Raw genomic sequence first — 24630 nt, 5'->3', positions numbered from 1 at the left:
AATATCCTAAATAGAAGATCTTCCTTCTGTTCTTTGAACTCCACATGTACCTTTCCAACTCAGAGTATTCCCAACTCTTTTTCTCTCCATTGAAACATATTTTTTCCTACAATGCTTTGTAAATTAAATCTTCTAGGTGTCAACATAAATTTCAAATCAGCAGTGGTTTTCTACCCTGAACATTCCTATATATATTATAAAATTCTTTGAACCTCTAGTGAATAACACTATACAATTTACATAATTATGTTTAAATAGTTATTAGTACCATTTATGTTTTTATACACTATATGCAGTATGAAGCAGTTATCATCATCGTTATTCAATTTTGAATCAAAATGTCCCAGTTGGGTAAATACCATAAAATGTGAGCCTACAAATATATAAAATTGATTATGTAAATAGTGAGATCTTCTAGAATGAACTTATAACCCAGAGACTACACTTGGAACCTCTGTTCTCCTTGCCCAACAGACAAAGCAGAACTGAGAAACTTGTGTGTCACTGTCAAAGAGCAGGAAGCAGATGAATTGCCAGAAGTCTGAAGATACCAGTGCATAGATGTTCATCAGACCATGGTGTGGGTTTATCATCAAAGTTATCCAAAAGAACAAAATAGAAGACAGCAAGGAAAAGGAGACACACGTAGTCACCAGAATGAGCCAGTGCTTATGGTGCTTGTCTCACCTGGATGAGAACAGCACTCTGGTCTCATGGGAAAGTCTATAGTAAGGCTGTTGTGATGAATGTGTTGGACTCACTGTTAGCGTCTGTGCAGAACAAGCCCATCTTCCCCTGCCCTCAGACACGAGAGCTCATGGATCTTGGTCCTTTGCACACTGGGATTTACACCAGCAGGCCCTTGGTTCTCAGGCCTTCGGACTTGCACTGAATGATACCAGCAGCTTTCCTGGTTCTCCAGTTTGCAGACAGCAGGTTGTGGGACTTCTCAGCCTCCATAACCAATTCCTACAATAAATGTCCTCTTAACATAGTCATCTCTCAGGGGATGTATCCACAGGGACCTGGTTCCAGCCTCCACCACTTGGATATCAGAATCCTCAGATGCTCAATTACCTTACATAAGATGGTCCAGCACAGTTGGCCCTCTGGATGTCGGGGTTCTGCATCTGGGGTTTGCTGAATCCTGGGATGCAGAACTCGCAGATATGGAACTCTATCTATATATCCTACTGCTTCTGTTTTCACGGAGAATGCTAACACAGACAATACAAATTCCCAACTGTAGAAAAGTCCCTGCAATCACAAAGGAAATAATAATCACGTCAATTGAAAGCTGCTCTTTGGCCCCGTTCCTGTTTGCCCATTTCTGTCCCCCCTCGCCTTGAAAGAACCTAATTAAAGGTATGAGATCACTAAACAATTTAAACTAACTCCTGACTTATGCTCTCCTGAATGCACACCACACCTTGCCTGACCTGTTCACTGTTTTCCTAGATTAAAAGAATTAAGAATGGGCTTCCCTGGTGGCGCAGTGGTTGAGAGTCTGCCTGCTAATGCAGGGGACACGGGTTCGAGCCCTGGTCTGGGAGGATCCCACATGCCGCGGAGCAACTAGGCCCGTGAGCCACAACTACTGAGCCTGCGCATCTGGAGCCTGTGCTCCGCAACAAGAGAGGCCGCGACAGTGAGAGGCCCGCGCACCGCGATGAAGAGTGGCCCCCGCCTGCCACAACTAGAGAAAGCCCTCGCACAGAAACGAAGACCCAACACAGCCAAAAATAAATAATAAATAAAAGATTTAAAAAAAAAAAAAAGAATTAAGAATGACTAGCTCTCTACCCTCGACAGCTCCCTAAGCAATCCTGCAGGCAGACCCCACAGGCAAGGTAACATCCGAAGTCAGCCAGACTGAATGCAATGGAAAAGTTGCAGAAACTAACCTCCTGCCTTGACGATTCACTGAGATTCTTCCCCCTTTTTCCTTTTAAAATCTGTCATGGCTGGGAACTCCCTGGCAGTCCAGTGATCAAGACTTCACGCTTTCACTGCAGCGGGCATGGGTTCGACCCCTGCTCATGAACTAAAATCCCACATGCTGCAACGTGTGGCCAAAAAAAAACAAAACTGTCATGGCTGACCAGAATGTTCAGAGTTGGTCTCGGGACATGAGTCCACCTTCTCTCCGGATTGCCAGCTTTTCTGATTAAAACATCTTTCCCTTCTGACACTTCCTTCTCCATTATTGGCTTTTCAGCCGTGAGCAGCCAAACCTGAGTTTGGTAATACAATGAGATAAAATTCTGCATTTATGCTACTCCCAATAGTTCAAGACTCAGGAGACCATTCACATACATGCTTCACCTTTGAACAACGCAGCCACTGTACTATACCAAAATAGCATGTTTCTTTGTTCCCTTCTGAGACTGACAGTGTCAAAGATAAACACAACCAGATGTGAGTTGAAATGATAAAAACAACAATGGAAAAAACCGTTTTATTCAGTAACTACTGACAGCAGGAAAGAGTTGAACTCCATGGTAATTTCTGCAGAGGTGATCAGGTGTTTTAAACGGAGAATGAGAGGGACTACCCTGGCGGCCCAGTAGTCAGGAATCCGCACTTCCACTGCAGGGGGCACAGGTTCAATCCTGGTCAGGGAACTAAGATCCAGCATGCAGTGTGGCACAGCCAAAAAAAAAAAAAAAACCAGAAAAAAAAAAACCCCTGTGAGATAAAAAAAAAATATATATATATATATATATATACATTTTTAAATAAAGGGAGAATGAGAAAACAGGGAAGATGGGAGCTCAGTAGTCACAGAACTGAAAGATTACAAAGTGTTGGGAAATGTAAACAAGATTAGTGCAGCTGTATCTGATAGGCAGTAATTATGAAAACTAGGATTCAATCCTATCCAAACAGACAGAGACAGAGGCCTAATTAATCCTCATGATTACATTTCAATGGATTAGCTCTCAGCTCTTTGAGAAATATACATATAAACTCTTCTTAGTAAGTGCTGAAAAAAAGAGGCTGGTGGGGGGGTGCCATTCATCAAGTTTACTGAGAACTAAGTAAATTCTCCTGGCAGATTAATCTGAAACTGTATAGTACATGTGTCCATTACGTTGTGAGTAACAAAAACATTGAAAAAACTCAAGACATGTTCTTCGATTACTGAAAGCAATTATTCCATAAAGCAGTAAAATGGGTATCTTTGTTGTTTCACTGTCCTACTCGTTAAAGAAAAGGAAAATCATCAATGAATCAAAGAATAAGCAGGAGAGGGAATTCCCTGGCAGTCCAGTGGTTAGGACTTTCACGGCAAGGGCCCAGATTCAATCCCTGTTTGATGAACTAAGATCCTAAAAGCTGTGCCGTGTAGCCAAAAAAAAAAAAAAAAAGCAGAAGACAAAACGAGACATTTTACCAAAGATAGCAAATATAAATCTGAAAAGATGCTAACCATGAATCCTTAGGGAAATTCAATTCAAACAGTGAGAGAGCACGGCAAACTCATAAAAAGAGTTAAAATAAAAAAACGACTGACCAACTAATTATTCACTAAGATGTGGAGGAAATGGAACCTTCATACAACTGCTGGTACGAATACAAAAAAATACACGACACTGTAAATCAACTAGACTCCAATAAAAATTAAAAAAGAAAAAATACCATGTTTAAATAGCAATTTGTTAGTTTCTTCAAAAGCTAAACGTTCACCTAACTTTGTGATTCAAACACTGCAATCTAATTTTTTGGCCAAAAGATAAAAGAAACAAATGTCCAGATTAAGAACTGTACACAAATGCTTGCACAAGTTTATTATCAACAGTCAAAACATGGAATTAACCCAAATAGCCATAAACAGGTGAATGGATAAATACTGCTACATCTAATGGTAAGACTATTACTCAAAAAAATTAAAAAGAGCTCCTCATTTAACATCACTGATGAATCTCAAAATAATTATAAAACACAAAACCAGGAGAAAACAAAAGTAAACGTTTTAGGATTCCATCATGTAAATTACAGAAATCCCAAGGGTATCTATTACAAGGAGAAATAAATCAATGGTTGCTTGGAGGGCTGTGAAGGGTAGGGACACAGAGATTATAAAAGGACATCGAGCAAATACACAGTGATAGACATGATCATTACCATGACTGTGATGATATTTTCACAAGTATCATGTGTATGTCAAAACTTATCAAATACTTCACTTTAAATACGTGTACTTTACTACATGTAAATTACACCTAAATAAAGCTTTAAAAAAACACTTCAAGATTAACAAAATCTGTATGCCCCACTTTTTTGGAAAATAGATTTGACAGCCCTATACTGACTCCACCATCCTTCTGTCATGCCCTCTGGGGGTCAATCCTGCCTCAGTGGCAGCAAACACTGGCGAGTAATAAAGGACATTTCCACTTCAGTCAACAGGAATGTTGGCTGGCTCACAAGAGCCACATACCTGGACTACTTTTCTCTACCTTTGTTTTTTCTGCCTGTGCAGCAACGGCCTTGGGGCAAACATTAGAGGGAGGTTACAAAAATCCACAAAACTTTCCAATTATCTTCTCTGACAATGACCTCAGCTACACAAGATAAACATGCCTGGAGGTCGAGATTTCTGTACAAATCTGATCCTGCACATCGGCAATCATCACAAAGACATCTGTGGATGCACTTTTAGAAGAGGCACATTCCAACGAGCTGGCTGCTGTCTCCTCTGCTCCCTACTAACCCAGTTTCTGTAGAAGTTTCAGTTTCCCCTGGCCCCTATAGTCTTACAGCCAGTGACTGTCACCCATGGAATTGTGGACATCAAGGCACATGCTATTTGCAAGACCACGGGAGGAGATGCCTCTCAACAGTGCTGACACCTCCTGTGATACCCGCTGTGAACAGGGGAAAAAATTCATGCTGCTCCAAGAACTTGAGGTTGTCACATCTTACTCCTCTTCAGGGTGATGTATGAATCTCCTAAAACTCATAGCATCCAGGCTTCAAATGAGGACCAAAAAGCCCTGCCCTCTCTCCTACGACTTCACTGGCACCAATGCAAATTTGGCCAAAAATGGCAAGCCACTTTTTGCCATCATACTATCCTCCCTGAGGCCCATGCCTGTGGAGCCCGAATCTCCTTATAAAAAACCTCTAGCAGTACAAAGAACTCCCAAAACAAAATAGGCCTTAAACAGTACGGCATCCATATTATACAAACCAAAACAATGTGTGGCACACAGTTTGGGTTGGTGACTCACTAGATGGAAAAACTGAGCATGTGAGTACATGTCCCTGGAATAGGTTGTCCTTCTCTGCACATTGTCAGCTGAATTCATATGACGTTCTCCGGGACAACATTCCTTCAGGCTTTTGTACATCTAGTCAGAGAGAGGGGAACACCAACCCTGAAGGGACTGGGCTACTACTCCTGGTTTGCTCCAACACTTGGAAGAACAGAGGTCAGTTTCCCTGAGCGCACTGGGCTGGTGACTGACGCACACTGTGTGGACCTGCCAGGCGATAGAAGTAAAACGGCCACAGAAACAGGCAGTGACATAAATCTGGGAAGAGACCTGGACAGGTTACAAAGTGCAATACAGCCACACGTGCTTCCCACATAACTGAAATTTCAGGGGTATCTCCCCCTGTGGACAACTGAATGTATGAGATTGAATTCAGATGGGCCACTCCTCAGTTTCTTCCAACGTCGTTACCCCGAACAAGAAAATTGCACATTTCCTTGCGCATTCAAGGCCTTTCTCCAGTGTAAACTCTACCATGTATAATGGGGTGAATTCTTTTTTTTTTTTAAATTTATTTGGCAGTGTCGGGTCCTGGTTGCGGCACATGGGATCTTTGTTGTGGCGCACAGGCTCTAGAGTGTGTGGGCTCAGTAGTTGCGGCTTGCAGGTTTAGTTGCCCCACGGCATGGGGGATCTTAGTTCCCTGACCAGGGGTCGAACCCACATCCCCTGCACTGGAAGGTGGATTCTGAACCAAAGGACCAACAAGGAAGTCCCATGAGGTGAATTCTTTAGGAAAGAATTTCCCAAATTCCTGGCACGAATAAGGTTCTTCCTGTGAACTCTAATAAGAACAAAAGGTGGAACTAGAAGTAAACAATTTCCCACATTCACAACACACATTAAGACCTTTCACCTCTGTCAACATGGATGTTGAAGGAGTGCAGAGCTCTGGGGAAAAGATTTCTCACATTCACTACCCTCATATGGCCTCGATCCTGTGTGAACTCTCTGATGATAACGGAGGCCGGACCTAGACGAAAAAGATTTCCTACATTCACAGCATTTATAAGGCTTTTCTCCAGTATGAATTCTACAGTGTTCAATGAGATAAGAATTTGCTCTAAAGGACTTCCCACATTCAGTGCATTCATAAGGACTTTGGTTAGTGTGAATTCTCTGATGTTCACGGAGAATGGAACTACAGATAAAAGATTTCCCACATTCACTACACTCATATGGCCTCAACCCTGTGTGAACTCTCTGATGATAATGGAAACCATACCTAGATGAAAAAGATTTCCCACATTCACTGCATTTATAAGGCTTTTCTCCAGTGTGAACTCTACAGCGTTCAATGAGAGAAGACTCTCTCCTAAAGGATTTCCTACATTCACTGCACTCATAAGGGCTTTCTCCAGTGTGAACTCCCTGATGATAACGAAGGTTCCTCCTAGTGGTAAAAGATTTCCCACACTCATTACACTCATAAGGCCCTTCTCCTTTGTGAACTCTCTGGTGTATAAGAAGGTAACATCTTTGGATAAAGGATTTCCCACATACACTGCACACATAAGGCCTTTCTCCTGTGTGAATTCTCTCATGTTTAATGAGGTTGCAACTAGAGAAAAAAGATTTCCCACATTCACTGCACACATGAGGCCTTTCTCCTGTGTGAACTCTTTGGTGTATAAGAAAGTGACATCTTTGGATAAAGGATTTCCCACATTCAGTGCACACATAAGGCCTTTCTCCTGTGTGAATTCTCTGATGATTACTATGGTTGGAACTAGAGGAAAAAGATTTCCCACATTCACTGCACACATAAGGCCTTTCTCCTGTGTGAACTCTCTGATGATAACGGAGGGTGGAACCATAGGAAAACATTTTCCCACATACAGTGCACTCATAAGGCTTATCTCCAGCATGAGTCTTCTGATGATGACACAGGGCAGAGCTGGAGGTAAAACATTTTCTGCACTCACTGCACTCATAAGGCCTTTCTCCTGTGTGAACTCTCTGATGATAACGAAGGCCAGAGTGAGAGGTAAAAGACTTCCCACATTCACTACATTCATAAGGCCTTGATCCACTGTGAACTCTCTGATGATAATGGAAGCCAGGGCGAGATGTAAAAGATTTCCCACATTCACTACATTCATAAAGCCTTGATCCAGTGTGAACTCTCTGATGATAATGGAGGCCACGGCGAGACATAAAAGATTTCCCACATTCACTGCATTCATAAGGCCTTTTTCCACTATGAACCTTCCAGTGCTGAGTGAGGTAAGATTGATGACTAAAGGATTTCCAACACTCACTGCACTCATAAGGCCTTTTTCCTGTGTGAACTCTCCGGTGGAGAATGAGTATCGAGCTATTGGTAAAAGATTTCCCACATTCACTGCAAGCAAAAGGCCTTTCCCCTTTATGTACTCACTGGTGTAGGATGAGCACCAAGCTATTGGTAAAAGAGTTCCCACACTCACTCCAATCATAAGGCCTTTCTCCTGTGTGAACCCTCCAGTGTACAATGAGGTAAAAGTTTCGTCTAAAAGATATCCCACATTGAGTACACTCATAACACCTTTCTCCTGGGTGAACTGTCCATTCTCGAACTATGATGGATCTGCGGCTCAAAGACTGTGCACATTCACTGCACAAGTAACAATTTTCTCCAATGTGACTTCTCCAGGGATAAATAAGGACAAAGTTTTGGTTAAAGGATTTCCCACATCTGTTGCACTTGTACTGCCTTGTCCCAGTATGAATTCTTTGATGCAGATTGAGGGTTGAGGTTCGTCTGAAAGATTTGCCAGACTCACCACACACATGAAGCCTTTCCCCAGTATGCACTCTCTGGTGAACAACAAATGAGGATTTGTACCTGAATGTCTTCCCACATTCACTGCACACAAAACAATGTCTTCCAGGGTAGACACCCTGGTCCTGAACAAGTGTATGTTTCGGGCTGAAGGTTTTCTTGCATTCTCCCCGGCTGTAATGACTTCCTCTGCTTTGTAAAGTTGCCTCACGCTGGGCAATCTCATTTGGCTTCTCCCTGGTGTGAGTGGTCTGTGGCTGGAGATGTCCCAAGGTGGCCAGAAAGTCTTTCCCAACTTCCTCACAGGTAAAGGGCTTCCTTGACACATGGCATTTGCAGCTCTTCACAAACAAGGCCCTGACTACAGCGTTTCTGAAGGATTTCTCTTCCATGTGCTGCTTCTGGTGTTTTTGGAGGTTTGCACTAAAATGAAATTGTTTCATACATATTCTACACCCGAACACTTTCTGGCTGTGTTGTGTTTCTTCATGTTCAGCTAAGTGAAAAATACTTCTCAAGACCAGACTACACATCTCACCAGAGTGGTTCTTCTGGGAAAACGAAGGTGCCTTAGGAGTCCTGGCCTGTGACACGCTTATAGAAATGCTTCGTTCAAAGGGTGCTTCTGCATCCTCTGCTCCACAGCAGCAACCTGAATGCAAATAAATGGTGGTGAAGTACATGCAAATAAACATGTTGACTTTATAGGGAGGGGGCAACATCATCATAAAGGTAATGTGTCACATCTAGGAATGAGTCTACAGGATGCTTTTCCAGAAAGGAGATTTGTAATTCCACTGGGGAAGCGGCTACTAGGCATGAATGTGCCTCTAAGGCAAAAGAATGGTACACTTCACTAGGGGAAGGACATTAGGATAGGGTGCAGCACCAAGTAGAGAGGCATATTCTAGAACTTGTTCATATGCCAGAGGATTCCTGCAGGACCTATTCTGCTAGTGACGTGACACTGTGTAGAAGCATATGTCCAAACCCAGGAGAAAGCAACTGCAGTAGAATAGCTGCTGTTCAAGGCCAATTTAAGGATGTGTGGACACCTCATAGCACATGTGGACCAAAGTTGCAGAGCAAGAGACGAGGAGGTATGAGAGAATGGCTGAGACTTGAAGTCCAGAAACATAGGGCTTGTCCCTGGGCTGGAAGTCAGAGTAGATATCACAGTGGAGTAAAACTGACTAGTCAGCATAGGCTTAACAGTGGGGAAGGGAGGTACACATGGGCTGTGGTGTGGGCAACAACCAAAAAAATACTGGGTAAATGAGAAACATTCCTGGTATGATGTGAACACAGTACTGATGTCACACCCTCCAGCTTCACCAGGACAAGGTACCTGTGAGTTCACCTTGCAGCCTTGGCCATTGAGAATCCCTATAATTTTTGGTGTCCCTGACCTCAGCTGACAGATGCAGAACCATTACATGGCTGGTCCCTTCTGAGAGCCCAAACTGCCACACCCCACCTAGCCAGTGACCTTGTATCCAACCCAAGTTAAGGTCTTTCCCTACCAAAACCAGTCTGAAAATCCGGATGATGTGACTGATCCATCAAATGCAGAAACATGAACAAAAGGCTCTAAGAAACATGCAATTTGAAGGAAACAAGACATCACCAAAGGAGCACAAGTTTCCAGCAAGTGAACCCAGAGAAATGCATATCTATAAACAACTGGACAAAGATTTCAAAATAAATGTTTTAAGGAAGCTCAGTCAGCTCCAGGAGAACACAAACAGAAACTCAATCAAAGTAGGAAAAAAATACACAAACAAATAAACAGGTTCCAAGAATGGGAGTTCCCTGGCAGTCCAGTGGTTAGAGCTTCACACTCCCACTGCAGGGGGCACGGGTTCCATCCCCCGTCAAGGAACTAAGATGCTGCGTGCCACATGGTGTGGCCAAAAAACAAAAAACAAGAAGTTCCAAGATACAAAGAAAAAAAAAGAAAAAGGAATTAAATTTTGGAGCTGAAGAACACAATGAATGAAATGAAAAATACAACAGAGACCAGCCAACTTGATCAAGTAGGAGAAAAATCTGTGACCTTGAATCAGGTGATTTCAAATCATCCAGCTAGAGGGATAAAAGACTGTAAATTATGGGATGCCATCAATGGAAATAATATTCACATTGTAGAAGTGCCACAAGGAGAAGTAATGGAGAAAGGAGCAAAAAGCTTATTTAAATAAAAAATGGTGGAAACAATCAACCAAATCAGGAGAGAGAGGTGAGGATATGTAGGTACATGATGTGCATAGGTCCCCATCCAGATTCAATCCAACAAGATCTTCACTGAGACAGTGAAATGAAAGTCTGAAAAGTCAAAGACAAAGAATTTTGAAAGCAGCAAAAGAAAAGAAACTCATCACATACAAGAGAACCCCTGTAAGGCTATAAGCACATTTCTCAGCAGAACCCATGCAGACCAGGAGAGAGTGGGACATTAAATTCAAAATGCAGAAGGAAAAAAAACCTGCCAACTAAGGAATACTTTATCTGGCAAAGCTGTCCTTCAGAAATGAAGGAGTGATAAAAACTCTCCAACATAAACAAAAGCTGGGAGAGTTCATCACCATTCAACCTGCCTTACCAGAAATGCTAAATGGAGCTTTTCAAGCTGAAAAGAGAACACTAATTAGTAACAGGAAGATATACAAAAATATGAAGCACAGTGGTAAAGGTTAAGTATATACTCAAATTCAGAATATGCTAACACTGTAACATGGTGGTGTGGTAATCATTTAATACTAGTATAAATGACAAAAGACAAAAATATTAAAAATTAATACAGCCACAATTATTTCTTAATGACTACAAGTATAAAAAGATATAAACTGTCACATCAAAAACATAAATTCAGGGACTTCCCTGGTGGAACAATGGTTAAGAATCCACCTGCCAATGCAGGGGACATGGGTTCGAGCCGTGGTCTGGGAAGAACCCACATGCTATGGAGCAACTAAGCCCGTGCGCCACAACTACTGAGCCTGAGCTCTAGAGCCTGCATGCCACAACTACTGAAGCCCGCATGCCTAGAGCCTATGCTCTGTAACAAGAGAAGCCACTGCAATGAGAAGCCCGCACACTGCAACGAAGAGTAGCCCCTGCTCACCGCAACTGGAGAGAAAAGCTCACACGCAGCAACGACGACCCAACACAGCCAAAAATAAGAAAATAAAAAAAACCATAAATGCAAAAGGGGTGAGATACTAAAAGGGGACTTTTCCCCCTTTTATTTATTTATTTTTATTGAAGTATAGTTGATTTACAATGTTGTATTAATTATTGCTATAAAGCAAAGTGATTCAGTTATACATATATATACATTCTTTTTTTAAAATATTCTTTTCCTTTATGGCTTATCAGAGGATACTGGATATACTTCTCTGTACTATACGGTAAGACTTTGTTGTTTATTCATTCTAGATATAAAAGCTTACACCTGGGAATTCCCTGGTGGTCCAGCAGTTAAGAATCCGCCCTCCAGGGCTTCCCTGGTGGTGCAGTGGTTGAGAGTCTGCCTGCCAATGCAGGGGACGCGGGTTCGGGCCCTGGTCTGGGGGGATCCCGCGTGCCGCGGAGCAGCTGGGCCCGTGGGCCACAGTTGCTGGGCCTGAGCATCTGGAGCCTGTGCTCCGCAGCGGGAGAGGCCTTGATGGTGGGGGGCCCGTGCACCGCGATGAGGAGTGGCCCCCGCTCGGCAGAACAGGAGAGGGCCCTCACACAGGAACGAGGACCCAACACAGCTAAAAATTAAAAAAAAAAAAAAAAAAAAAGAATCCGCCCTCCAATGCAGGGGATGTGGGTTTGATCCCTGGTCAGGGAACTAAGATCCCACATGCCACGGGGCAACTAAGACCACGTGGCTCAACTAGAGACCCTGCGTGCCGCAAACTATAGAATCCATGCACTCTGTAGTCCGCATGCCACAACTGCACAGCCCGCACGCTCTGGAGCCCGTAATCACAACTAGAGAGAAGCCCGTGTGCCACAACAAAGATCCCGCGTGTCGCCGTTAAGACCCAACACAGCCAAAATAAACAAATAAATAAATTTAAAAAAAAAAAACAGCTTACACCTGCTAATCCCAACCTCCCACTCCATCCCTTCCCCAACCCCCTCCCTATTAGCAACCACCAGTCTGTTCTCTATCTCTGTGATTCTGTTGCTGTTTCACAGATAGGTTCATTTGTGTCATACATTAGCCTCCACATATAAGTGACATCATATGTTATTTGTCTTTCTCTTTCTGACTTACTTCACTTAGTATGATAATCTCTAGGTCCATCTATGTTGCTGCAAATGTCAAACTTCCTTCTTTATGGCTGAGTAGTGTCCCATCGTATATGCTGGGTTGGCCAAAAAGTTCATTTGGGTTTTTCTATAAGATGTTATGGAAAAACCCGAATGAACTTTTTGTCCAACCCAATATATACCACATCTTTTTAAACCATTCATCTATTGATGGGCATTTAGGTTGTTTCCATGTCTTGGCTATTGTGAATAGTGCTGCTATGAACATTTGGGTGCATATATCTTTTTGAATTATGTTTTGTATGGATATATGCCCAAGAGAGGGATTGCTGGATCATATGGTAATTCTTTTAGCTTTCTGAGGAACCTCCATACTGTTTTCCACAGTGGCTACACCAACTTACATTCCCAACAACAGTGTAGGAGGGTTCTAAAATGGGACTTTTTGTATAGTTGTTATCAGCTTAAAATACTGTTATGCTTCATGCAAACCTGATGGTAAACACAAAAGCAAAAACCTACAGTAGATACACAAAAGAGAAAGAGAAAGGAATCAAAGAACACTGCTACCGAAAACCATCAAATCACAAAGGAAGAAAGTGAGAAAGAAAAAAAGGAACTAAGGAACTACAAAAATTAACAATATGGCAATTAGAAAGTCCTTACAAAATTCTCTCCATTCAGAAGACACACAGTGGCTGAGGATAAAGCCTTCAAGAGACTCGCTTCAGCTTTAAGGACACAAATAAGCTGAAAGAGAAGGAACTGAAAAAAAACTCCATACAAATGGAAACCAAAAATCAGTAGCTTATTCTTAAAAATAGCCTACATTTAGGCAAGAAAAATAAACTTCAAATCAAAACCTATCACAAGAGACAAAGAAAGTGACTAAATAATAATAAAGGTGTTGACTCATCAAGAGAACAGAACAGGGCTTCCCTGGTGGCGCAGTGGTTAAGAATCCGCCTGCCAATGCAGGGGACACGGGTTCGATCCCTGGTCCGGGAAGATCCCACATGCCGCGGAGCAACTAAGCTCGTGCGCCACAACTACTGAGCCTGTGCTCTAGAGCCCGTGAGCCACAACTACTGAGCCCGCGTGCCGCAACTATTGAAGCCCACGTGCCTAGAGCCCGTGCTCCACAATGAGAGAAGCCACCGCAATGAGAAGCCTGTGCACTGCAACAATGAGTAGCCCCTGCTCGCTGCAACTAGAGAAAGCCCGCGTGCAGCAACGAAAACCCAACAGAGCCAAAAATAAATAAATAAAATAAATTTATAAAAAAAAAAAAAAAAAAAAAGAGAACAGAACATGTTATAAGTAATATGCATCTAACACCAGGGCACTTAAATGTATAAGGCAAACATTAAGAAAATGGAAAGTAGAAAAGAAAGCAATGAAATAGTATTAGCAGACTCCAATACCCATCTTTTGAGAATGGGTAGATTAACCAAATAGAAAATCAATAAGGAAATATTTAATGACATTTTAGCTCAAACATTGACCAAATACTGAATGGAACTTTAGACCACCTCAACCTAACAAACATACACAGAACATGCAATTCAACTACAGCAGAATACATTCTTTTCAAGTGGACACAGAACAGTCTCTAAGAGAGATCATATGTTAGGTCACAAAACAAGTCTTAACACATTTAAGAAGACTGAAATCATATCAAGAATCTTATCCAGCCATAAGGGTTGGAAACTAAAAATCAGTAACATAATATATTTGTGAATGAAGGAAAGTTCAAACATATATGAACATTAAACAACACATTCCTGGGACTTCCCTGGTGGCGCAGTGGATAAGACTCCACGCCCCCAATGCAGGGGGCCCAGGTTCAAGCCCTGGTCAGGGAACTAGATCCCACATGCATGCCGCAACTAAGAGTTCACATACCACAACTAAGGAGCCCATGTGCCGCAACTAAGGAGCCGGCAAGCCTCAACTAAGGAGCACACATGCTGCAACTAAGACCACATGCAACCAAATAAATAAATAAATGAATATTAAAAAAAAAACACATTCCTGAACCATTAATGTGTTGAAGAAACAAAATCAGAAGGAAAAGTAAAATTATCTTGAGACAAAGTAAAATGGATCAAAACACACCAAAACTTATGAGATGTAGCAAAATAATTTCTAAAAGTAAACCTGATAGCAATAAATGTCTATATTAAGGAAAAAGAAAAATCTCAAATACAGAAACTCACTTTACACCACAAGGAACTAGGAAAAAAACAACTAAGCTCAAATGTAGAAGGAAGGAAATAACAAGGGTCAGAGCAGAAATAAAATACAGACTGAAGAAACAATAGTAAGGTTAACAAAGCTAAGAGCTGGTTTTTGAAAAGAACCAAAATTGACAAACCTTCAGCTACATTAAATTAGAAAAGAGGAGACTCAAATAAATGAAATCAGAAATGGAGGAGATATTACAACTGATACTATAGATACACAAAGATCATAAAAAACTATAATGAACAATTAAATGCCAACAAACTGGATAAAGTAGAAGAAATTCTTTGAAACAAACAACTTAGCAACACTAAATCACGAAGCAAAAAATCTGAATAGGTCAGTAACAAGTAAGGAAACTGAATCATTAATCAAAAATCTCCCAACAAGGGCTTCCCTGGTGGCGCAGTGGTTGAGAATCTGCCTGCCAATGCAGGGGACAGGGGTTTGAGCCCTGGTCTGGGAAGATCCCACATGCCGCGGAGCAACTGGGCCCATGAGCCACAACTACTGAGCCTGCGCGTCTGGAACCTGTGCTCCGCAACAAGAGAGGCCGCGATAGTGAGAGGCCCGTGCACCGCGATGAAGAGTGGCCCCCACTCGCTGCAACTAGAGAAAGCCCTCGCACAGAAACGGAGACCCAACACAGCCAAAAATAAATAAATAAATTTATATATATATATAAAAAGACATATAGTATATTTATTTTAAAAAAAAATCTCCCAACAAGCTAAGCAACAAAGATATATTTTACAGCACAGAGAAATACAGCCATTGTTTGCCTTCCTTCCTTCCTTCCTCCCTCCCTCCCTTCCTTGGGTCTTCATTGCTGCATGCGGGCTTTCTCTAGTTCCAGTGAGCAGAGGCTACTCCTTGTTGCAGCGCACAGGATTCTCATTGCAGTGGCTTCTCTTGTTGTGGAGCACGGGCTTTAGGCGCACGGGCTTCAGTAGTTGTGGTATGTGGGCTCAGAAGTTGTGGCTCATGGGCTCTAGAGCACAGGCTCAGTAGTTGTGGCGCACAGGCTTAATTACTCTGCAGCATGTGGGATCTTCCCAGACCTGGGCTCGAACCCATATCCCCTGCACTGGCAGGTGGATTCTTAACAACTGCACCCACGCAGTGCAATGAAGAAGCCCATGCGCCCAGAGCCCATGCTCCGCAACAAGAGAAGCCACTGCAATGAGAAGCCGCTGACCACAATGAAGAGTAGCCCCCACTCGCCACAACTAGAGAAAGCCCGCACACAGCAACAAAGACCCAATGCAGCCAAAAATAAATAAATAAATTTATTTAAAAAAAAAAAAAGATGCTCACTGTCCTCATTTCTATTCAGTATTGTTCTGGAAGGCATACCCAGAACATTTGGTCAAGAGAAAAAAGTAATAATAATAAAATCTTAAAAGAAGTAAAACTGAGTCTGCAGAAGGCATGATCTTATATATAGAGTACCCTAAAGACTCTCCCCTAAAAGTGTTACAAATATTAAACAAATTCAGTAAAGTTGCAGGACACAAAATCAATATGCAAAAATCAGTTGCATTTCTATAAACTAAGAATGAAATATCGGAATAAGAAACTATGAATAAATTTAACCAAGAAAGTAAAAGATCTGGACTCTGAAAATTGTAAGACACTGATAAAAGCAAGTGACACAAATAAATGAAAAGATATCCGATGTCCTTGTATAGGAAGAATTAATAATGTTACAATGTCCACACTACACAATGCGATATACAGATTCAATACAATTCCTATCAAAATCACAATGGAATTTTTCACAGAAATAGAACATGAATCCTAAAGCCACAAATGACCTCAAAGAGTCAAAGCAATCTTGAGCAAGAAGATCAGAGCTGAAGATATCAAACTTCCTGATTTTGAAATACATTGTGAAGCTGCAGTAATCAAAATAGTATGGTACTGTCATAAAAACAGACACACAGAGGAATGGAACAGGATAAAGAACCCAGGAAAAAGTCCCAAACATATATGGTAAACTAATCTTTGACAAGGGTGCAAAGAACACAGGATGGGGAAAGAACAGTCTCTTCAATAAAAGGTGTTGGGAAAACTGGATATTCACATGCAAAACAATGAAACCGGGCCCCTACTACTAATAATTAACTCAGAGTAGATTGAAGAGTTAAACAGAAGACATGAAAATGTAAAACTCCTTGGGGGAAAAAAACAGGGAATATGCTACTTGGCAGTTGTCTTGGTAATGATTTTTTTTTTTAATACAACATGAAAAGTACAGGGAAAAAAAATAACAAGTGAAACTGCATCAACCGAAAAAGCTTTTCTGCACAGCAAAAGAAACAATCAAAAAAATTAAAATGCCACCTACAGAATGGGAGAAAATATTTGCAAGCCATGTATCTAAAAAAGGGATAATATTTTAAACACGTAATGTACTCATACAAATCAGCAGAAACAGAATAATCTGATTAAAATATGGGCAGAGGGTCTTAACTAAGCAAACTGTTTCTTGGTGTGCTCTCCCACTTGCTGTTGTGCTATGTCTCTAGCAATAAACTTTGTACCTGTTTTTACAAAATAAAAATATGGGCAGAGGATCTGATTAGGCATTATTCCAAAGATGATATACAAATGGCTAACAAGTATATGAAAAATTGTTCTTCCTCACTAGTCATCAGGGAAATGTAAATCCAAACCACAATGAGATATTACTATATAACTGTTAGGATGGCTATCATCAAAAAGACAAGAGGGTGGGATGAATTGGGAGATTGGGATTGACATATATACACTATTGATACTGTGTATAAAGTAGGTAACTAATGAGAACATACTGTATAGCACAGGTAACTCTACTCAATGCTCTATGGTGACCTAAATGAGAAGGAAATCCAAAAAATAGGGGATATATGTATATGTATAGCTGATGCACTTTGCTGTACAGTACAAACTAACACAATACTGTAAAGCACCAATACTCCAGGAAAGAAAGAAAAAGAAAGAGAGAGAGAGAGGAAGGAAGGAAAGAAGGAAGGAAGGAAGGAAGGAAGGAAGGAAGGAAGGAAGGAAGGAAGGAAGGAAGGAAGGAAGAAGGAAGAAAGAAAGAAAGGAAAGAAAGAAAGAAAGAGAAAGAAAGAAAGAAAGAGAGAGAGAGAAAGAAAGGAAGGAAGGAAGGAAGGAAAGAAGAAAGAAAAGGGAAGGGAGGGAGGGAAGGAGGGGAAGGAAGGGGAGGGAGGGAGGGAGGAAGAAAGAAAGAGGTAAGGGTTGGCAAGGTATACAGATAAGGGACCCTTGTACACTTGGTAGCAAGATAAACTGGTACAGGCATTATGAATAAACAGTATGGAAGTTCCTCAAAAATTCAAAACAGAACTATCATACAATCCAGCAGTCCCACTGCTTGGAATATAGCCAAAAGAAATGAAATCCAAAGGGGAAAAGATAACCTGCACTGTCACGTTCACAGCAGCATTATGGATAATACACAAGATATGGAAACAACCTGAGTGTCCACCCACGTAGGGATGGATAAACAAGGTGTGATATACTCACACATACACATGCATGCCTTGAATATTATTTAGCCTTAAAAACAAAGGAAGTCCTGCCATATGGGACAACATGGACGAACCAGACGGACATTATTCCAAATAATGTATGATATCACTTACATGTAGAATTTAAAACAAACAAAATTGTTGAACTCACAGAAACAGAGAGTAGAAGGCCAGGGGCTGTGGGATGGGAGAAATGGGAAGTTGTTGCTCGAAAAGCACAAACCTTCAGTTACAAGATGGTACAGATCATTAAACGCACTGCAGGACTACAGACCTCAAATTCTTCCCAGTGAGGATCCGGTACAGCAAATATTGGGGTTGCAGGGGAGAGAAGAATGGAGTGCGAACAACCCAGGCATACCTACCACAGCAACTACCCAGAAAGCTGTGGAAACAAGCAGTGCCTGAGGTCCACATGTCACAAGGACAGAGCACCCCCACAGAAAAGGGGGGTGAGCCAGAATACAGAGCTCACTCCAGGTCACTGGGAAGGCTGTGAGAGTCTTACCCAGTGAGGATATGAGTGTAAAGTTTTCCAGCATCACATCGTGGTACAAGTGCCTCTGAACCTCATCAAGGAGACTCCATTCCTCCCACGAGAAGTACACGGCAATGTCTTCAAAGGTCATACTATCCTGTCAACATGGGGACAGATGAAACAATGAACACTCTGAGAACCTACAGTCCATCACCACACAATCTACCCCACTATCATCCTCCTCCCAAGCTTCCCACCTCAAAGGAGATACCAGGACCTGGTGCTACTGATGCTCACTCTCTCCTCAGGTGCCATGAACCACTGTGTTCAGCCCTCAGCAATAACAGTCAGGGAGACATATAGATGCCATGTAAGCTCTGGGCCTGGCTTGCAGAGCCCCATCCCTCCTGCCAAGCAATTCCCCTGGAGTCTCCCAGACTGTACATACAAGACACAGTCAAACCTGGGCTGATGCTTCACCATTAAGTCCCCAATACCAGGGCCATGGGGCTATCAGCACATCATTCTGTAGACTCTCACTCTCTAACATCATCACTCCCCAGGGCTACACTCCCAGTTCTGCCACCTCCCTGTTCTACAACACAGGCATTTCCCTCTACTGACTCATAAACGTGGCCCATAGCTTCCAGAGAGTCCTTGACACTCAAACACGACTCAGTACCATCCGAGACCTCTGATGAATCCCAATACCAGGGCAAGTCCCACATGCAGCTTAGCAGGCCTCTCCACCTGCTTCTGATCCTTGCTTCAATATTAGCCACTCAGAACCACATGTGAATTACAGACACCCATGACATTCTTCTACTTCTGTGATGCACTGTCTGATTGCCTGTCCCCTCAACAGTCACAACCCTCCTCTCTCTACTCAAACTTCCTCACAACCCCAGCCCTTACAATCTCCCTGCCAGGCATAACGACTTTCACAAATGACTCCATTTACCCTGGATCTTATCCACCAGCAAGACTAAAACACTCTAGACCCCAACAAGGCTCACTACACAATTCTGGAGAATCTGGACAGTAGTGAATTAGCAGGAGCCCTGGCCTCAGTGTCAAATTGTCTCAATTATTTCTCTGCCTCCCAAACCACGTATTTTGCACCCATTCATCCCGTGGTAGCCTTGGTCACCTGCCAGATCATCTTCTCTCCCAGACAATCCAGAGTCATTCTCTCTCTCACCTGTGTTTGTTATAGTCAGGAACCTCAACCAGGTGCTAAGCAAGAGAACCACTCCTCGGCATGCACCCTAGTCTTTCTGATGCGCTAATAGCATTACGACTCTAACCTGCATTCTACTTTTGAAATGTCATCCACATCTCTGCTCTGGTCCTTATAATAGCCACCACTCTTGAAAGTCTCCATCCGGAGCCCTTCCCTAAATTTCAGACATATATGTCCAGCTGCCCATTTGATGGCTCCACTCACTGTACTCTGAAACACCCCAGACCCATAAAAAGACCAAAACAAAATTTCTGATATGCACAAGGAAATAAACATACTGCATCTGTCACATCCAAGTTGATGAAGGATCCATTCCTTCAGCTCCTAGGGCCAAAAACCCTGGAGTCATCCCTAACCTCTCCCTTACCTACAACATCCAAAAATCTACTTGGCTCTTTTTAAAAAATGTACTTAGAATCCAAACTTGTCTCCTACCTTCATGGCCACAGTTCTGTTCCTTCAACACTCACCTGGATTACAACAGTAACCTCTTCCTGGGCTCACTGCCTCCTTCCTTAACTCCATAGTCTTTTCTCTTCTCTCCAGCCAAATGGAGCCTACTGAACCCTGGTTAGTACCAACACTTCCTCTTATTCAAACCTCTCATTACTTCCATAAATGATGCCCAACTTCTCAGACAGCCACATCATAAGCCTAATTACCAGGTCCCCTGCTCTTTGTTCCTAACCGAAAGAATGAAGACCTGCTGTACCCTGTTCCCAACTCAGTCACACCTCCAAGCATTTGCACATGCTAGTATCTGCTCCTGGGATAACCTTCCGTACAGGTTCCAACAGTTTACACAGGTTGTCAGGAAAGTGAACACCTGACAGTATGTTACCCTTGTCCTGCACACAGGACCCACAGCTTGAGAATATCCTCAGGGCCCGCAGAGCTAAGAGCTGAGACTATATCAAGGGAAGACTCTCAAGACACAATACCCAGCCACCCTATGGGTGGTGTCACTACCAGTGAGGGACTGGGACACCCTCTCCTGCCTTGTGTAGGATCCCTAAGTTCTTTTGCAACGTTCAGAACACGTGGGAAGTGGAAGGCAACCATGGCTGGGCTCCATGTGCGCAGGACTCCCCTGTATTCCCACCCAACCCTGGAACCTGGACCTCGGGTAACTTACTAACGTCTGGGTTTCAATCTTAGAGCTGCCTCTTACCAGATCTCTGACCTTGGACAAAGGCTCTACTTCTCTCTGTCTCAATGTCTTCGTTACCCACATTCAAGTCTGTTCCCTCTCTAAGCAGCATTTTGATAACTTTTAAAACCCTAACACATAATGTGTCCCTCTTCTGTCCACTAACCTCCACGGCCTCCAGGTCCCTCAGAAAAAGGAACAACCTCTCTGCCGGTCCAGGTGCCACTCCGGCTCACTCTGTTTCCTGCAGACATCAGATGGACCCCAGGTTTCCCGAATCCTCCCGCCTCAGCCCGACCTCCAAGATTTTGCACCTGCCGGTCCCTCCGCATGCCACCCTCTCCCACGCGCCATCACACTGTCAGAAACAGGGCCCCACCCAGGACCGCCTCACAGTCCTGGACACAGCCTGGGCTGCGGGCACATGAGCAGGCGCCCCGCACTCGGGGCTTTAGTGTCCGGTGGGGTGAGGGCGGTGAGGGCCCGGAGGCCGAGCGTCTACCTGAGGCGGGTCCCTCAGCGCCGCCGCCGCAGAGGCCATAGCAGTCCGTGGCCGGAACGGGGCCGTGAGCATCGAGAGAGGAGGTGGGACGCGGACACGGCGGTCCGTCTCCCGGGCCTGACGCGGGGCACTCCGGGCGGTGTCGCCGAACCTCAGACCCGCCTCTGTGGCGCGCGGACAGTGCCTCCTCTCGCATTTTTTCAGTCCCGTCACCCCGGTGCCCCGTAGCGAGAACAGACCCAGGGCAGTTAAAATGGCCGCCACGAGGAGGAGGCCGGAAGTCCTGCCCCGACGTGAAGAATTCTCCCGGAAATGCATTTATCCTGGTGTGCCTTGGCTCACCTCGGTGCAGGATCTTCCGGGTAATGTAGTTCGCAGGGCTTTAGAAGCCGCCGCAAAGGGGGTTCTCCTTTCTGACCGACCAGAACTTTTGCCACGCGGCACCGGCAGGGATGCTGGAAAGCAATCATCCTACCTCAAGGAAGGGAGGGGCTCTGTTCGTTGTTAAGTGCAGCAAAGTGACAAAATGTCAGACTTCGTGATGCTCAGTCAGCTCCCAGAAAGTAAAAATATTATTTGAGATGCTCTCAAATGTACAGATCTAAATGGCCATATTATTATAGAGTCGTTCAGACATGACTCAGCGCGTAGCTGGACACATTATATAACTGTTCTTCAAATGTATGTATCTGAAGCCATAGTCAGTTTTCTGAGTTGTATTATGATAGGCTATGAGCAAGAGAAATCAGTCCGTACAGTGCCATGACTGTGAAGAAAGAAGATGGATATTCTAAATTAGGTGGACAAGCAGGAGTTTTACCTCCGGTTCCACACAAAGCTTCTCTCTTGCCTATAGTCGGTGATTGTGTCCTACCCATTAAGAAACACTTTCATCCATATAATATCTTATTCCATTTCCTAACATAGACTCAATTCCTTTTAGTGTACAGACATCTATCTCAAACGGAGAGCAACTTAACTAATGTCATTGTAGTATGGGCCAATAGCTGCAACTTTCAAAGTCACAGCACGTGTGGAAGGGAGTATCTGAACACTCATATAAGGAGGGTGTCTTAAGCTTATGATCTCGTGTCCTTGCTGATAAGTGATTATCATTTTCCAGTGATTGCAGGTAGAGTTCTTCATGGGGAAATGAGATAATATCAGAAAAACAGTTTTGAAATGCACGTGTTGGAAAGTTATTAATATTTATGTAGTTATTCAAAGACAGGGGCAGATATCGCTCTGGGGAAATAGTAGATGATGTTGAAGACAGTTAATACTTCAGAGAACTTTTGGTAGGGCTTTTATTCTTGAAAACATTAATACCGGCTTGGAGAAAGAATTGGAGTGGACGTTAAGAGTAGTCAGACCAGTAAAAGTGAACAAGAATTTCGGGTGCCATGTTTATTCATGGTTCTAATAAATTTTCATTGAACAAAATACTCAGTGTCAGGCACTGTTTCAGGTGCATGAGAACCATGACAGACAAAAACCTCTGTTTTCATGCAGCTTACACTCTTCAATGAACACAGAAAGGAAACATGAAAGAAAAAGTGTGTAACTTTATAGTAAGTTTTAGTGTGATATTAGAAAGTTCAAAGACTCATCTACATATCATCTAAGTCAGATATGAATGAGACTCAAAGTACAATCAATCCTGAGGCAAAACTGCTCTCCAGCTGTGAAACCAAAAGCTCCATGCTTCCAAAATGTAATAGTGGGACAGGCATAGGATAGACATTTCCATTACAAATGGGGGAAATGGGAAATAAAGGAGTGAGGGGTCCTAAACAAGTCCAAAACCTAGCAAGGCAAACATCATGAGATCTTATGGCTCATAAATAATCTTTTTTGGCTCAATGCTCTGCCTTCCAGACCCACTGGAGTAGTGGTCCTATCCCTGCAACTGTGCTGGATGGGTACTGCCCCCAGGAATGTGCCTGGTGGAAATCCCACATCCAGGGTTCCAGTTGGTTTCACCTCCAAGACATTGGGGTGAGTGCTGTCGGTGTGGGCCATTGTCGTGGTTGTGGAGGTGGGAGAAGTTAATGAATTTTTGAATCAGTTTTTTAAAACAGGACAGCCAGACTTCCCTGGTGGCGGGGTGGTTAAGAATCCACCTGCCAATGCAGGGGACACGGGTTCGAGCCCTGGTCCGGGAAGATCCAACATGCCATGGAGCAACTAAGCCCATGCACCACAACTACTAAGCCTGTGATCTAGAGCCCGCGAGCTACAACTACTGAGCCCAAGTGCCACAACTACTGAAGCCCACGCACCTAGAGCCTGTGCTCCACAACAAGAGAAGCCACCGCAATGAGAAGCCTGAGCACCAAAACAAAGAGTAGCCCCTGCCCACCGCAACTAGAGAAAGCCCACGTGCAGCAACAAGGATCCAATGCAGCCAAAAATAAATAAATAAATTTCTAAAACGGGACAGCCTGGTTTTTCGGATTGTGATGTTGAGAGAAAGTAAGGTAGGAGTCAGGTATGACACCAAGATTTTTCGTGTTGGGAGGTGGAAGGATGGAAGCTCCATCAGCTGTGTTGGGTGTTCTATAGTGGAAATAATTCTCGTTGGGGATATCAGCAGTTTCCTTTTTGGCCAAATTGAGGGTATGAGATATTTCATAGGACAAAAGAGTGGAGTTATTTAGCAGGCAGCTGGACACACAGGTCTGGAACTAAGGTTAGGGCTTCCGGATGGACACATGTACAAAATGTGGTGGACGGTTTGTGGACCAGGGGGACCTTTTGTTGATATTAGTAGGAGGAATCCTGAATATGATGGTAATGCCAATAGCAAATCAGAAAGAGGAGGGTGGGTGCCACAAGTGCATAGAGAGCTTGGGTACCTGAGTGAAGGTGGGGGGCATCATAAGCACTGGTGTGGGAGAGAGGATAATTTGTCAGGTGGTCAAGGATGCTGAGGAATGTGTGCACATGAGATGGGTGTGGAGACAGTTGTAACTGAGGCAAGATGACATTGAAGCCTGCTGTTTATTCACTGCTCTACAGAATCACTAGGATTTTGTTGTGAGCCTTGGTGGTGCCTGGGGTGTTTCAGCTAGGCTGGCAGATTAGTTCATGGGCACAGCGGCTCTCTGATAGAGCAACTTGACCTGAAGTGAAGGGACACTGGGGCTGGGCTTCAAATGA

The 24630-nt window shown here is 43.3% G+C and overlaps 1 protein-coding gene across 2 annotated transcripts; it reads right to left on the bottom strand.

Annotated features, from left to right (window-relative positions):
• Nucleotides 1-1097: 1097 nt before the first annotated feature.
• On the bottom strand, nucleotides 1098-21671 carry LOC118885858 (zinc finger protein 211-like). Of its 2 annotated transcripts, none has more exons than XM_036835012.1 (4): nucleotides 21469-21671; nucleotides 18604-18730; nucleotides 7712-8698; nucleotides 1098-1257 (listed from the first exon to the last, which is right to left on the bottom strand). In XM_036835012.1, the coding sequence occupies exons 1-4, from the start codon at nucleotides 21538-21540 to the stop codon at nucleotides 1178-1180; spliced, it is 1266 nt and encodes a 421-aa protein (XP_036690907.1). In that variant the 5' UTR covers nucleotides 21541-21671; the 3' UTR covers nucleotides 1098-1177. The 2 variants fall into 2 exon arrangements, with proteins under 2 accessions (XP_036690907.1, XP_036690908.1); XM_036835013.1 differs by lacking the exon at nucleotides 21469-21671 and adding an exon at nucleotides 21133-21191.
• Nucleotides 21672-24630: the final 2959 nt, after the last annotated feature.

The sequence above is a fragment of the Balaenoptera musculus genome, chromosome 19 (genome assembly GCF_009873245.2).
Source record: "Balaenoptera musculus isolate JJ_BM4_2016_0621 chromosome 19, mBalMus1.pri.v3, whole genome shotgun sequence".
Taxonomy (NCBI): domain Eukaryota; kingdom Metazoa; phylum Chordata; class Mammalia; order Artiodactyla; family Balaenopteridae; genus Balaenoptera; species Balaenoptera musculus.
Note: the sequence above shows the minus strand (reverse complement) of the source record. Positions and strands in the feature narration are given on the sequence as shown.